General features: G+C 34.1%; 1 protein-coding gene across 5 annotated transcripts in view; it reads right to left on the bottom strand.

Moving 5' to 3' along the window:
* The window catches only part of SYNE2 (spectrin repeat containing nuclear envelope protein 2), a 385,421-nt gene that overhangs the window by 120,732 nt on the left and 247,258 nt on the right, over positions 1-17,431 (bottom strand). For all 5 annotated transcript variants that reach the window (XM_074290333.1, XM_074290335.1, XM_074290334.1 and 2 more), the window contains 4 exons: positions 11,995-12,222; positions 5,647-5,829; positions 3,447-3,572; positions 2,313-2,434 (listed from right to left, as the gene is read on the bottom strand). In XM_074290333.1, the coding sequence (XP_074146434.1) occupies positions 2,313-2,434; positions 3,447-3,572; positions 5,647-5,829; positions 11,995-12,222 (659 nt within the window). The remainder of the gene's footprint in view (positions 1-2,312; positions 2,435-3,446; positions 3,573-5,646; positions 5,830-11,994; positions 12,223-17,431) is intronic.

The following is a 17,431-nucleotide window of genomic DNA, read 5'->3' as shown; positions in this document are numbered from 1 at the left end:
AGCATGTGTACAGTATTGCTTTAGTTATATATAAGGGTATTAGGGTATATAAGGGTGAAAGAACTTGGAATAAATGGACTCCATGTTTCCATCATCCTCATGGGTCTCCTATCTTCTTCAATCCTCCACTAAGCCAGTATATTTTGGCACCCCAACTTGGGGGCTCTAGAAAGTCCACAACAATATATAAAGCATTACTTCTTTCAGCTGTTACATTTTACAAATGAGAATTCATTTTCCAGATAAAGTCCAGAGAATAAATAAATCAATAAATATTTATTATGGAGCTACACTGTGCTAAGCACTATGGATTCAAAGAAAGATACATGAGAAAGTCTTTGCTCTTAAGAAGCTCACCGTCTAAAGAGGGATACACTATGTAATAACAACATACAAAAAAGCTGTATGAAAGAGGTAAAGTTATCAACTCAAGCTCACAAAAGTAGAAAGAATCAGAATTAGGTGAAAACCTAGGTCAAATCAAGAGTACTTTCCACTTACACAATTAAATGTTACTTCACAATGATTATTGCTAAAGTTTATTTAACTGATTTCTTAGCCAGTTCAGAATTTAAAGTCTTTCTAGCTTTTTTTTTTTTTTTGCTGTTCAGTTACATTTCAGCTATAAACATCTTTGCATAATTTTTTCCCTTTTTAAAACCACTGCCAATATAGAGAACATTACAGAATCATTTTATTTATAATATTAAATTTTTTGCACATATAACATGAATGTAACCAAAATCATAAGAAAAGGATAAAAACTAGGGAAAAGATGTTTTGCAATAACAATTTCTGAAAAAGGCCTCATTTCTCAAATATACAGAGAAATGAGTCAAATTTATAAGAATAAAAGCCATTCCCCAACTGATAAATGATCAAAAGATGTGAACAGAAAGTTTTCAAGTGACGAAATCAAAGATATACATAGTCAAATGATAACAGTCTAAATTGAAATTGCTTAGAGAAATGCAAATTAAAACGATTCCGAGATATCACCTCACATCTCTAAGAAAGAAAGACAAAAGGGGAAAATTGGAGAGGATGTAGGAAAACTGGGACACCAATAATTGTAATTGGAATTATAATTGGAATTATAAACTGATCCAACCATTCCAGACAACAATTTGGAACTATATCCAAAGGCTTATAAAATTGTGTATATGCTTTGAACCAGCAATACTATTGCTAAGTTTATATCCCAAAGACATCCCAAAATATAGCAGTTCTTTTTGTGGTGGATAACAACTGGAAGTCAAAGGATATCCATCAATTGGGGGAGTGGCTAAACAAGCTTTATAATCATAATGAAATATGATTATACTATAAGAAAAGACAAGCAAGATGATTTCTTAAAAACCTGGAAAGATTTATATGAACTGGTACAAGATGAAGTGAACAGAACCAGGAGAAACTTGTACACAATAACAGCAATATTGTTTGAATGACTCTGAATGAGTTAGCTATTCTCAGCAATACAATGATCCAAGACAATGGCAAAGGACTAATGATGAAGCATACTGTCTACCTCCAGAAAAAGAATTGATATTATTTGAATATAGACTGAAGCATGCTATTTTTCACTTTTTCATTTTTTTCTTTTATTCAAGTCTTTTTGTACAAAATGACTAAAGTAGAAATGTTATACATAATTGCAAATGTATAATCTATAGATGATTATTTACTGTTTTGGGGGGGAAGATGAAGGAGGGAATGAGGGATAGAATTTGGAATACAAAACTTTAAGTAACAATGTTTAAAAAAAAAAAAACAAGCATCAAGTCCAATTCTTCATTTTACAGATAAGGAAACTGAGGCACAGAGAAGTTAAGCTGTTTGCCCATTTGCACACAAATATTGAGTTTCTGAGGCAGATTTGAACTCAGGTCTTCCTGACTACAAATTTAGAGTCTTATCTATTACATACCTTAAAGCCAGAAAGAATTGGATTCAAATCTTGTTTCTTATACGTACTAATTGTGAAATCACTTAACAGCTCATTGTTGAAAAGGCAATGATTGCTGTAGAAATTGCTGATGTGCATCAGTGCAGAAAAAGAGTCTCCACACAGGGAAAAACCCTTCACAATAATAACATCACAGATCCAGACTGCCCCCCCCCCCAACACACAGGAGTGTGTGCACCAAAAGGTAAGGCTAATTTCATGGCTCTTGTATGCCACCAAATTCTTTTTTAGAAAGAGTAAATAGACTTAAATAATAATAATGTATACTCAAAGCCCCACCAAGAATGGATTTTATCATACTTAATTTTTGAGTTTGTTCATATCCAATGATTTAAAAAGTTTATACCTTACAAGTGTTTCCTGGGTTTTACAGTCATCTTGTTGATCCAGTTGATGCCACATTTTCTCAGCATTAATTTCAATGAACTTGATAAGATCTTTCTGTTCACCTGGTTTTAACTCTGAGGGCTATGAATAAACAAAAATGAAAACATTTACATTAGTCACAAATGTCTTATATTTATAATTTTATATTATATTTTTAAAATATTCATATTATATATTATATATAGTATTCATATTATATATAATATATAAACATATATTATATTTATATATACTATTTATAATATTTATAAATGTCTTATTTATAATGTGCCTTTTCCCTTTATTTATTCTTTTGATGCTGCTGGGATAATAAAATTCTGAACCAATTCTTATAATTGAGTTAGCTCCTAAGTAGCTTATAATAAAATTCTCCCACCATAAACCCCTCCAAGATTCATCTGAAACACATGTGCATTATTGTCAATCTTTTTTTGAAATAGCATATATATCAATACACAGTTATTCATTTTAATGAATTTTAACTAATTTCAATTCATTTTAACCAATGCTGAAGAAGGGAAAAGCAATAAAATAGCCACATTAAAAAAGTTTCTCTTGGAGATATTGGCTCAATTTACATTAAATGACACAGTAACCAAAGAATAAAGAAACAGAATAGCAGATATTCTAGTAATAAAGAAAACAGAGAGCAGAATCTATCAAAAACATAACTGAAATTATTAATCCTGAGACAAAATAACAATAATAAATAGCACTTACATATAGTTCTTTAAGGTACTGAGGAACTTAAATATTATTTTACTTCATTTTCATAATAACTCTAGATGGTAAGGTTATTACAATTCCCATTTCATGGATGAAGAAACTGAGGCAGGCAGACATTAGGTGACTAGCATAAAGTTACACCGCTATGTGTTTTGAGGTTAAAATTGAATTCAGGGCTTTCTGCCTCCAGGACCAAGACTTGTTCATTTGTGCCATCTAACTAGTTGGGCACATATGCAGACAGACCCATCTTCCCTAAGTGACAGATAATAATAGCAGCTTCAGAGTTAGTTAAAGGAAAAAGAACCATTTCATGTGGAAAAGATTATTTGTGTGCTTCATTGTTTTGTGTAAAGGTTAAAATTACCTGTTGTTGGAAACTCTTTTGTCGGCTGAAGAGTGCACTTTCAAACTCAGTTAATTCAAATATAGGAAACCTGTCAGACTGGCAAACTTTTTGATCCTCTGAAGGTTTCTTTAGAGTGTTACTTCGCTGTAAGAAAAAAAAAAAATATATATATATATACACGTATATATACACATATAATAAATGACAACTTATTCACTTACACAGAATGAAATACTCCAACTATTTATTAATTAAACCATTTAATGCAAGAAAAATTAAAAAAAACTTCACTATATTTTTTATTACCCTGATTTAAATTAATGTGCTTAATTCATGGCATTTAAAAAAAATCAATTCATTCCATAAAATGGTAACTTTTTTCCCTCTTCCACCTAAATCATGTGACTGGATTTACTAGGAATAGAAGTTCTTGGTCTTTTTTTCTTTTAAATCCAACCTCTCTTCCCCACCCCACCCCCAAAAAAAGACAAAGAAGCAAAAAGAAAAAATTAGAAAGAAAAAGAAAGAAATTACTGGTAGAACATATGAATTTAAATTTACCATGAAGATAAATCAGAAAAGAATGAAATTGGAAAAAAAAATCTTAGCAGATAGACCAGAAATCTGTTAGGTAACAGACTTCTTAAATAAACTTTGAGCTCTCTGAGGGCAGGTGCTGAGAATCTAGGGCAAATGCTAGGGAAAATACAGCTGTGCTTCTATAATTATAGGAATACAAAGTGGTCCTCTGTGGCCAGGAATGTCCCAGGGCTATTTAGGAAACATTGGCAAGTACCTTCATAGCTGGTATTAAAAGTTTGGTGGTGGAAATGAGCCTGTATGTGTTGTAAAGAGTTCTGGTAAAGGTTTTAAAAAGCTAATATTTACAGCTTTAAACATCATTAAAGTGCTTTATATATATATTATCTTGTGCAAACCACTATAATCCTATAAAGTTTAAGTTCTATTATAACCCTTATTTTAAGGTTAAGTGACTTGCTAGAGGTCACAGTGAGGAAAGAATGAGTTAAAAGGGACAAGTTTGCGTAAGAGACTGTGAGCTGAGATGTGAAGGATAAAAGCTTCCAGTCATGTGAATGCATGGAGGAAAGATCATAGTGCCCCTCCTTTGTGCAGCACAAATACTAGGAGACATCTAGGTAGGTCAGTAGATAGTGTACTGGGTCTGGAGTCAAGAAGATATGAGTTCAAATCCAGCCTCAGATACTTAGTTGTGTGACCTTGGTTAAGTCACTTGCCCCCATTGGCCTCAGTTTCCTCACCTGTAAAATGAGCTGAAGAAGTAAATGACAAATTAGTATCTTTGCCAAGAAAACCCTCATTGGCGTCAGACACAATAATTGACTAAAGAACAATAACATAGAGAGATTTGATGGCTTTTTTGCCTTTTTTTTTTTTTTTTAATCCCCAGTGCTTAGCATAGTGCTTAGTCAATATTTATTGATTGACTGAAAAATAGATTTATCTTGAATTAACTCTGTGATCCTGGGTAAGTCCTTCAACTTCTCATTGATCCTTCTGAAATTATTAGATACAGCATTGGGTGAAGGGAATGTCCTTATTGAAGGAGTTCCCCATATTATTAAATTTTTGCTCTACATGTGGCATAGTTCCTTCTAATAAGGACATTCTATGCATTCCAAGAATTCTAGAATTCTGAATTGAATTCTGTTGAAATGAATTTAAAAGACACAGAAGTATTGTTTTGAACTGTGCATCTCTAGTCTTATTTTTTTTTAATCTTAATATCCCAAAGGTATTTAATGTACGTAAGTTTTTAGAAGTAAAGCAAGTTACTTATCCCAAGTACACATTATGTTGATAACACTTAGAAGCAAATTATAAAAAATACTTGAAGAAACAGGAGAGGCAAATCTGTTGAAACTTCAAGGAATTTAATACCAATAATTATTGCCAATGCTGTTATCACTAAGTTCACTCCAAGGACAGTGTTTGAGACAGACCTTGCTATGAAGTCTGAAGACAAATTACATTGTAAAAGTAAACCACTAAGTCAATATTCTGCTTCATACTTACCATTTGGAGTACTAAAGAATCTCCTTCATTAACATTATTTTTACATGGAGTTGACTCAATAGCATAAATCAGAGGGGTTTTTTTTTTGTTTGTTTTTTTGTTTTTTTTTTTCTGATGGGCTTATCAATTATTGTTACCAATACATTAATGTCCATTTTACCTGCTCTTCATTGTATTTGTCCTGAAGCATCACCTGGACTTTTTCCAAATTACACTTCACAGCTTTTAGTTTCAAGGAAAGCATTTCTGCTTCTTGCTGGGTGCTTCCACTATTTCCTAGTCCCTGATCTTTGCAATTCTCCAATAAGGAAGACACTTTGTGCTCAATCTCTGTTAACATAGCCTAGGAAGAAAAAAAAAATGCTCATTTTTAGTTTTTAGATTCTTCATGAAATTCCATCTCCACTTTGCTCAGATTTGCTGAATTTATTTGATTGCATTTAAAAATGGATAAGTACATCAAGGGCCTTGAGCAAATCCTATCGTCTATTCCTCTGCTTCTGATAAAATCAGCCCCAAAAGGTAACTTTCCTTAAACTTTAAAGAAAAATTCCTCAAATACCACTGACAACCCATTCTAGTAGCTCTCAAAAATCAGTTTTACATAGATAGTGAATTATTAACCAGAATTAATTAATTAATTCAGTTTTACATAGATAGTGAATTATTAACCAGAATTAATTAATTAATTAGAAGGGAGTCAAATCATTTAACCTGTCTCTGTTGCTATCTGAATATAAGGGACGTATATACACACATTTATATAGATACATGCTCGCTCTCTCTCTGTCTGTCTGTCTGTCTGTCTATCTGTCTCTCTCTCTCTCTCTCACACACTCACACACACACACACACACACACACACACACACACACACACACACACACACATATATTTATGGGCAATAGATAGAGCTCAGAGGCTGGAATCAGGAAGACCTGAATTCAAATTTGGTCTCAGACACTCACTATGTGTGACCTTGGGCAAATCCCTTAATCCTGTTTGCCTCAGTTTCCTAATCTATAAAATGAGCTAGAGAAAGAAATGGCAAATTTCTCCAGTATCCCTGCCAAGAAATCTCCACATGGGGTCACAAAAATTGGATGGAAACAGAAACTAAACAACAATAAATAAATGCATACCCATACACAAAATTCCCACTACAAAGTGGGGATAATAGCAACACTAACAATCTAATTGTAAATCATTTAGCATAGGGCCTGGCACATAATAAGTGCTATATAAATGTTAACTATTATTATTATTATCAGTCTGGTGCTTTTGGCAAACCTGCTCTTCCTAACATTTAAATTCCTCCTACTGCAATTAACACACTTAAAAACAAGACAAAGGATCAGCTGTTTCTCATACAAGATTCCTCAAAGTTAGGCAGGTTCTTTCTTATTATCATCAGCCTTTTCTCTTTCAAACAAAACAAGTATTCGAAATAACAGAAAGACCCTAGGAAAAAAAGATTGGAAAATTGATGTATTTTCTGATGACATAAGCACAGAGGCCTATAAATAACCCAGCTTGGTTAGTCTCCTCTTAAGCTACTGTATTTCTACTCAACAGATTAGGTTTGTAACCTCCTGGGATCTAGAAAACCAAGCAGCCATGCCAACTAGCTATGCTCCAGGGTATATACCAGCAGCAGCAGCAGCAACTTGAGAACAGAGCACAGCTCTGAGCTGCTATAAAAATTCCAGTAGTTCTCATCTGTGCCCAGAAATACAATACACAGATTATAGAAGTTCAGTTATAGTGCCTAGGAGGTTATAGTCATATAGTACAGATCAAGATAGTAAAACAGATGCTTAACAAGTATTTATTATATTTAATTTTTTTAGCTTTTAAAAAGTAGACTTCTTTTTGACTGCTTCATGTAAAAGTAGTTGCAATGTATGATATAACTCTTTGTAGGACTATTGATGGCCAAATATATCGTTGTCACAGTGGCACCAAAGACATTAACTTAATCTTTATGGTTCCCAAGTGAGTGAATGAAAAAGTATTTATTAAGCACTTAAATATGTTCAAAGCATTGAGGATCAAATGAAAAAGACAGCTCTCTCTCAAGGAAATCATATTGTTATGGAGCTCAGAGGTGTGGGAGATTTCATCTGCAAGTCAGATGGGGAGTCCTTGAAGAACAGTGGCAAAGCAGATGTAGGTACTGATAAAATCATATGACTTTCTGATCTTGAACTACATGATAGTGCCAACGACTTGCCAATCAGTGGCTTACTGGATGGGATCTGGTCTTTCTACTGGCAAAATAGTTTTTAAAACTCTTGATTTGGGTCCAAAGTTCAAATCTAAATCCTGTGTGATTGTATATAAGTTATTTAATGTCTTTGAGTTTCAGTTGCTTTTTTTTTTTTTTTTAATCTGCAAAATGGAGGGGGGGGGGTGTTAGATTAGCCTAAGAGGTCCTTTCCAACCTTAAGTCCTATGATCCTATGAATTCAAGAAGCTGTGTCATTGCAGTTTAAAATGGATCCCAAATAGAGCAGAATCTCACTGTGGTCTGCCCTGTTTAAATGATTCATAAAACTATTTATGATTAGCATAGTGCCTATCTCCTAGTCAGCACTTGATAATTGCTTGCTAGTAATATGCGTGAAGATAATTATAAAGTAGAGCATATCCAAAGGAAGACAACAAAGATGGTGAGACCTCTGAGGACCACAGCATTTCAGAATCATCTGAAAGAAGTAAGCATTTTTAGCCTTGAGAGGAGAGATCTTCAGGATAGGGGACATCTCATTGCTTTCTTCAGGTATTAGAAGGGGTGTTGTAACTTGGCAGGCCAATTAGTTATTCAGCTTAAACCCAGGGAGCAGTGAGCAAAGATTATCTTTACAGTCAAGCAATATAATAGAATGCTGGATACGGAGTCAGGAAGACCTCTTCAAATTAGGCTTCTTGGAAGAGGTTGGTCACTTATCCTATTACAGCTCCATTGCCTTAACTATAAAATGGGAATACAGCACCATCCTCACTAGGTTATAGTGAGGATCAAATGAGATAGCACATGTAATAAGTTTTGTGTCAACCTTAACCACTATATAAATGATAGCTATTATTATTTTTATCATCTTCACATCTTTGAGATAAAAATTCCCAGTTCCTTAAACTTACCTCCATGTAAATATGGTTTTGAAGCTCCTCACTATCCTGGCCTTATTTGTCTGAACACACACTTCAATTATTCTAAGATATGATGTATAGAACAGAATAAAAGCTCAAGATGATTTTGTTGATTTGTTCGACTAGCATATAACAGACCTATCATCTCCCTCTTCTGGATACTAAATTTCTCAATGTAGCTTAAGCGCAAGTTAGTTTTTTTGCCTGTGATAATTACACTGTTAATTCCTATGGAACTAACATTCCATTATCCATATCCATATTCATTCTAGATCTCTTTCTTAGCAAATTTGCCCACACTTTTCTATCCAGTATTATGTTCTTGATTTTTTTTTTAAAAATCTATGTATGACAATTTAGCTGTTTAATTTTTTAAAAATCTGATTTAATCAAGCCTTTTGAGATCTTTCTGGATCATTACTTTAAGGTAACACATTTGCTATCCCTCTCAACTTTGTCATCCCCAAAATTTAAACGTCTTTTTCCAAGGGAAAAATTACATTCCATTATATTCCAGGCATTGAAATATACAATATACATTGTTTTTGTCAAGGACAATTAGACTGTCTATTACGTAAATTGGACTGTCTACTACAATGTTATCACAGGTTGCTCCAGGCCCTCTCCAGGGAATCTATTTTATATATAAGGCGCTTCTCTGGGTCCCATATTATACTGAAGGATCAAGGGGAGGATGCCTTGACTGCTTGTCTACATTTTGCTGTTATTCAGTTGCTTCAGTCATTACTGAATCCTTGTTAACCCCATTTAAGCTTTTCTAGGCAAATATGTTGGAGTGGTTTGCCATCTCCTTCTCCATTACAGATGAGGAAACAAGCAACAGGCTATAGTGTCTGAGGCTGGATCTGAACTCTTTCATCTACAAAACACATTTGCTTTGGTGGCTCTTGGGTCTTTGCTCATATGTTGCTTGTAATTTGTGACAATTATAAAAGTGTAAGAGGAAGAAACCTCCAGATAACAAAGTAATCATTTTTCTTTGCACATGGAAGGCAAGACATGAAGATCTACACTTCTTTCACTATAGTAAAAACTTTTCAGTCCTAGATTCTGGTTTCTGTTGCCGTTTGACTTTGGGAAAATAATTTCAGTGTTCTATGTGTAGTTTCTTCGTCTGTAAAACAAAGAAAGTCTCATAGATTTCTTCGGCCTCTAAACTGTGACTATTATTATTTCTTGATTCACTCTACATATTCTGCTCAACAGTATTTTTTTGTGCTTAGTTTTAATTTCCCTTATGAACTAACTTTATTCCACACTGATAACTATCTTCATATCTATCCTTAGGCCAATTAGAAAAGTAGAAAAAAGAAGCAATTTCTGTTTGTCCATTTTATTTCTATTAGAATATAAGCTGTAAGTAGGACAGCAATAATGTTCTCTATTCCTTTTATCTTGTACTGAAAAAGCTTTCTTTGGTACTGAATATGTGATCAAAAGCCAGACCCAGGGTTGTATTCTATAACAATAATAACAGATAACTTTTTTTGAAAGTTTGAAAGCTAAAATCATGTCCAAAACTGAACTCATTATCTTTTCCCTAAAACCTTCCCTCTTCCCTCTCAATTTGTAATTCCTAATTCCTAGTCACCCAAGTTCACAATCTAGATTGTAATTCTTTCCTCCTTCTTAATTATTCCCCCTCCTCACCCCACAACCAATCTTTTGCCAAGTCCTGCAGATTCTACCTTTGCAACATCTTTTATATACAGCTCCATCTCCTCCCACCTCCTTGTTTTTCTTTACTCAGGACATTTAATCTCCTGCTTATGCGTTTATATAGTGGTTTCCAATGTCCAGAAATCTCTCTCCTCATCTCTGAAACCTGTTGTTTTTTTTTCAAATTTGAGTTAAAATCCTACCTTCTGCAAAGCTCTTTTGATGCTAGTACTTTTCCTCAGTTCATCCTATACACAGCTTATATATACACAGTTCATGTTAAATCCCCATTAGATTGTCAACTTCTTGAGGGCAGAGGCTGTTTTTTGTCTTCTTTTGTATTCCTGATCTCCACTATGTACCATGTAGCACATAATCTAATGCCTGGTATAAAAATGTAATAAGCAGGTGCTTCATACATACTGACTTAACTACTTTACACATATCATATTTGAACTTCAGAACAATCTGTAAGTTAGGCAGTTATTATTTTCATCTTTCCAGTTAGTTAATTAGTCAACTAGAATTTATTATGCACCTCCTATGTATCAGTCACTTTTCTAAATGCTAAAACAGACTAGGAAAGAGAACCTGAGGGATTAAAATGATTTGCCTCTGGTAACAGAGCTAGGAAGTATCTGAGGCAGGTGTCAGCTCAGCTGTTGCTTCAAGACCAGTAATTTTATATATCACTTCAAAGGAATAAAAGGAGTTGAAAGGATAGCATTTTAAAAGTTAGCATGAGGGTTAAGATAATGTTCATCTACCCTTTAATTTTCTATTGTCTAACATGAGCATCAAAATCTTTTTAACTTATAACTACTGCTGATAATATTTTTCTTATTATTTTGCACTATTAAGCACACATACACATGCTTGAGTGTACTCTCCTATTTCTCTGTCTCTGTTCTCTGACAACCTCCCCCACAAGAAAAACTTTCTTAGGCTCTCAAAGGAATGGAGTTCAGAATATTCCAAATGGAAGCTATCATTTGGGGTTTGTTAAAATTTGCCTGTGAAAGGTATGGTTTTGTGGATAGTTATTGATAATAGGAGCAGTAGGCAGTGCAAGTGGATAGAGTGCTGGCTCTGGAGTAAAAGACCTGAGTTCAAATCCAACTTCAGATATTTCCTAGCTGTGTGACTTTAGGCAAGTCACTTAACCTGGTTTACCTCAGTTTCTTCAACTGTAAAAGGAGCTAGAGAAGGAAATCATAAACCACTGATATCTTTGCCCCCCTCCCCCCCAAAAAAAGCCTAAATGGGGTCATGAAGAGTCAGATACATTGTATTTTATACAGTTTCTGTCACTCAAAATTGGTGATTCTCTTAGAATGACTCAATAAGAAAGTGCTAATTGCATGATAGATATTATAGCACAAATTATGGCATGTCACACATGAATAAATACCAACATAGAATGTATACATTCTATATTCCTTTCCAATTCTGGACAAAGTTGCACCTCAGAAGACTAAATGTTTAAATCACTAATGGGAAATTTTCAGAAGAAATAAAGTCATTCTCAAAACTAAAACAGTATTATAAATTGAACTCTATACAAAATGAAGAAAGAGCAGAATAGCCTAAATGTACACTGTTGCTTTAAGAGAAAAACTCATCTAACTCAGGAAGGTGATTGGTGTACTGGTGAACTTTGACCATTCAGCCTTACCTGACAACCAGCAAGCTCCTGTTCCACCATCTGCTGCATTTCTGGGTTTAGTGTTTCAGCTCCGATTGAGAGATTAGCTTTGTCAAGCCACAGCTCCAGCTCAGCCACCTGTTTCTGGCAGACATGGAGGATATCCACAGACTCTGGTCTGGAACTTGCCACAGTTTCCTCCAAAGATTCTTCTTCTCCGGAGCTCTGAGCTGGGGCTCCAATGCAAGCCGTGCCACCCTGAAGAAAATCCAAAGGATATGTAAATCCTGCCGTGTTTCTTAAATAAAACAGCAACAAAAACAATACTCCAAATGCAGAAAAACAAAAACGAAAAAACCTTCACACACATATATACATATAAACACAGACAGACACACCAAAAAAACACGTGATCTAGCAACAGGTTTCCAAGCAGCTAATTTGCATTTGCACAGGTACAGTATTCCTGTGGACCAAGGAAGTAAACTGGTTCACAGTTCATTAAACATCAAATCCCAAGAGAAAGGCTCTGTGTGTGTGTGTGTGTGTGTGTGTGTGTGTGTGTCTGTGTGTATTTTGTCTCATTTCAAAGTACTGGCCAGTGTTTAAAGTTTTATGACGTGATTAAGAAATGTTTACATGGCTATTATGTCCTTTCCCCCCCATCCTCCCTTATAGAATATAGGTTCTTTGCTATAAATGACTAAGTAAATGAAAATATACATTCCAAAAACTGGGAAATTTTTCTCACATTTTTTTCATATGTTTATATATGGTTCAACTGCCAAATGGTAAAGATAATCTAAAAATCTACATTTGAAACATCATGAATATAACCTTTGATCCCAATATGGAGAGCCTGAAATACCATCTGCTGTCTTCTTTTCGTCAGTCAAATTGATAGCTATATTAAAGACAGGAAGTATAACATGTCTCTATATAGAAATAACTGCATGAATTGCCCATGGGAAAAGTCTCCCAGTTACCAAACTGAAGTGCTTCAATAATTATATTAGATATTTGCTCTGAAATGATAAAATTATCTATGATACACACACTTGCTTTCTGCTAAAATACTTATCACTTGTCTTAATTGTAAGGGAGTCTATATTCTTTTAGAATATAGGGTGTGGAACTTGGTTCTTTTTTGCATTTTGATAAGTATTCCGATAGAATATATTTTATGTATTTATAAACATTCTGAGAAGGGGTCTAAAGAGTTATTTATATAGAAACCTGTAAACTTCTCCCCATCCCAGCTGGTAGCCTGCTTTTGTATGACCCATCAACAAGAATGGATTTTACCTTTTAAAATAGTTTTGTTGTTTTAAAAATCAAAACCCATTATTGGCCCATAGCTGTCTTGCAAGATTTGACCTGATCTATATTGACTTCATCAAATGTCAAAAAGGGTGCACCATATAAAAAAGATTAAGAAACCTTTGTTTTAAAATGTAAAACTTGTTTCATTCAGCTTTCCCAAAAAGACAGTAGATATTCTTCCTCTGACTTTACAAGCCAAATGGAATGTTGGGAAGTATGCAGTTTGAGTAGGAGAATTACAGTTGAAAAATTATCATGTGACAAAGTATTTCTTACTATAATGTTAGGGAGTTTGTGAGTGGAGGGTATATTTTTTGTTTAAAAAAATTTGACCTATGAAAACGATATAGAAGAACTTTTTTTGTCATATTTGGAGAGAAGATATAGAGAGGAGAAAGAATAAGGAGAGATCTTTTCTAATGAAACTGTTGTCACTTTTATTTTACAAATAGGATTTTTGAGAAGCCAGTTTACTAGAATCTTCAGAGAAAATGAATAGTGGGGGCGGGGGGGACTGTTTTCACAAATGAAAAGAAATCATTTCAGGCATCTAGGTGGGAGTGTGTGTGCGTGTGTATGTGTGTGAGAGAGAATATGATAGATGCTATGTGAGCAAAAAGGTTACATTTTTTCACATAAATTTTTACAGATTTGTCTAAACCTGTTTGTATAAACATCTTATGCATGATTTGTGCATCAACAAAGCATTTATTCTAAGCAATTGGGAGAAAAAGAGTTGGACCATTTATGTGTGTTTTCTCAGTCCCTGAAATGTTGGCATGAGGCTATAGAATTAAATTTCAATTTAGCCCCCAGAGACCACATTTGTCATTGGCCACTACTTGGGTTTAACCTATCCTGATTTAATTTTAAAATGTGATGATATTGGATAGAGCACCAGCCTTGAATTCAGGAGGACCCAAGTTCAAATCTGGTCTCAGACACTTAACACTTCCTAGCTGTGTGACCCTGGGCAAGTCACTTAACCCCAGCCTCAGGGGGGAAAAATGTAATGATATCTATATTTTGTGGTATGTTTATTTGTTTTGTTAAATATTCTCCAGTTACAATTTAGTCTGAGTCAAGTAGCATGTTTAATTCCTCTGCCTTATAATAACTCTTCTCCCTTCCTACTGAAATTATCCCCACCTATTTCATAGGAAAAAAATGTATACCCTGTATTCTCCACTAATACATACTTCAAAACCCCACTACATGAGCATTTGCTCTTCTTTAGCATCTGTCTCTTAGAAGAAACTGACTCACCTCTTTGCCAATGCTAGCCTCTTAACATACTTTCCTGTATCTATCAGACATTAGTTTCTTTAATCTTTTCCCTTCTCTAATTTTCAGTCTTTCAATATCCATTAACTCTTTCTCTGCTTCCTATGAATATGTTCAGGTCTTCTGCACACTTAAAATACCTTCATTTGACTCCTTATCATCCTATATCTTTTTTCTCTTCCTCTGCCAAAATCCTAGAAAAAGCTGTTTGTACTTGTTGCCACCATTTGCTTTTTATTCTTTTAAAGATTTATTTTTATTGATATCTTTAATTTTTTACATCATCTTCATTTCTGGATAGCTTTCTCTCCTGTGTATTAAGTGAACCCTTATAATAATGATTAAACATGGAAAAAGAAGTGGCTTAGGAAAAAACAACCAACACATCAACCATATCTGAGTGCAAATTTCATACTGCTCATCTCTCACCTTTGCAAAGATTAGAAGGGAGGTCTATTTTACCCTTTCAGCCCCCTTCCCAATCTTCTCTGGCATTATCTCTCACTATGTCCTCACTTCTGGTAGCTTTCTTATCTTTTTGGCCACTTACTCTATGTCTTCCTGGATCAATATTCATCCCTTACTTAATACACATAGGTGTCTTCCTCTTTTCTTTGTATTCCTTCTCTTGATGAATTCATCTGTTCCAATCAGTTCAATTGTCTCTATGTATTTATATGATTCTCAACTATATTCACATCCACCTCTAATCTACTTTGAGGGGGGATAGTGAATGCCATGGTCTCAGTTTTCTCAACGGTAAGATGAAGTTAATGATAGCACCTATGTCTCAGGATTGTTATGAAAACCAAATGAGATAATATTTGTAAAGTGCTTAGTACAATGTCCAGCATATAGCTGCTGCTTAATAAGTATTTGTTATATAGAAGAGAGTGCTCAAAAACTTAGTCCTGGAGGAGGAACCTAGGAATAATCAATTAAAGTTACAGAATTGAAGATTTTAAAAGGAAAAATTTACTGACAATTAAAGATACCTGAAAGTGGAAGAATTTCCTGAGGAGGTTATGGGATTCCCCTTACTAGAAAATTTCAAGCAAAGGAAGGATGGACGATCATGTCTCAAATAAGTTGTACAGAGGAATCCCTTAAGCCTACACTTGGGACAATATGAACAATATATACTCTCTACTTTGAAATTCTATAACTCTAAAGTGTAATATAACTATAAAATTACAGTGTGCATACAGAGTCAGAGTAAGCTACTTCATTAATTTTTTGATCTTTACATTCCAAACAGTGTTATAGATTAAAGCTTCTTAAACTACAGGTAATGATCCCTTTTAGGGTTGTGTAACTGAATGTGGGGGTCACAAAATTATGACTTGCTATCAATAAATGTTTCATTTATATATCTATTTTATGTACACAGGGTCATACAAAAATTTCTCAAGAAAAAAAAAAAAGGTCATGAGTGGAAAAAGTTTAAAGAGCCCTGTTACAGAATCATTTCTCATAGTAATATGGTCATGAAAATCCATAGAAAAGAAGGAAATTATTATTTTAGTCAATAGTTAATCCCCTATCCAAAATTTTTTTCTTTTGCAAAACTTATTTCCATATTAGGCATATTGCAAAAGAAAATATGACTGCCTTATTTTCTTTGATTGACCAAAGCCAAAAGAAACAACCCAAAAAAACAACCAACCCCCCCCAAAACCCAAACCCAAGAAAAATAAAAGTTAAAAAAAACAGTATGCTTCCTTCAGTCTGCATTCAGACTCCATTAGTTCTTTATCTGAAGATGGCTGGCATTTTTTAAAATCATAAGTCCTCTGTAATCATCTTGGATTATTGAGATCTAAGATATTGACAAATAGCTAAGTTAAACTTAATCACTGCTCAGTTTTGCTATTATTGTGTACAACGATCTCTTGGTTCTGTTCACTTCACTTTGCATCAGTTGTTGTAAGTCTTCCCAGATTTTTTTTTAAAGGAATCCTGATCATTATTTCTTATAGCACAAAAATACTCCATCACAATCACATACCACACACCACAACTTATTCAGCCATTCCCCAATTGATGACAGACATCCCTTCAATTTCCAATTCTTTGCCCCCACAAAAAGAACTGCAACAAATATTTTCATACATATATGTTCTTCTACTTTTCCTTTGATCTCTTGGGGATCCAGAACTAGTAGTGGTATAAAAGAGTCAAAGAATATGCACAGTTGTATAGGCCTCTGGGTAAAGTTTTATATTATTCTCCAGAAGGGTCTGATCAATTCAGAACTCCAAGAGTCCCAATTTTTCCATACTTTCACTAACATTTGTCATTTTCCTTTTCTGTCATATAAGCCAGTTTAATGGGTACTGAGGTAGTAAATCTGTTGTTTTAATCTGCATTTCTCTAACCAAAAGTGATTTAGAGCATTTTTTTTTCATATGACTATAGATAATTTGTTTTCTCTGAAAATTGCCTGAGTTAATGGGATGAATGAATATTTTGGATGAGACATCAATGAGGTTATGTCTGTTTTTTTTATTAAGCATTATAAGTAACTTATTTATTCATGCAAGAAAGAAAAGTACAGATCTAAAGTTAATAACTAAGGAAGGGTAGAGCTCCACTGGAGGTAATAAACAATGTTCAAAGGGGCCACTGGCTGTCCTAAAGCAAAGGCAGTGGAGCAGGAAACAAAGGAGAAGGAAAGGCTCCAAGAATGTAATATATCAGGCAAGAAGGTAGAGAAGGAGAAAGAGAAAAGTTTATGAGCAAATGGAAAATATAATGAATGGTAAGATTTCTTTAACACTTGCTTCAGATACCATTTAGTACCATTCATGCCACTGGTTAAACACTTGATACATATTGTTAAATCAATCAATAGATTGTT

This window comes from Sminthopsis crassicaudata, chromosome 2, assembly GCF_048593235.1.
Source record: "Sminthopsis crassicaudata isolate SCR6 chromosome 2, ASM4859323v1, whole genome shotgun sequence".
Taxonomy (NCBI): Eukaryota; Metazoa; Chordata; class Mammalia; order Dasyuromorphia; family Dasyuridae; genus Sminthopsis; species Sminthopsis crassicaudata.
This window is presented reverse-complemented; position numbering and strand designations above follow the sequence as displayed.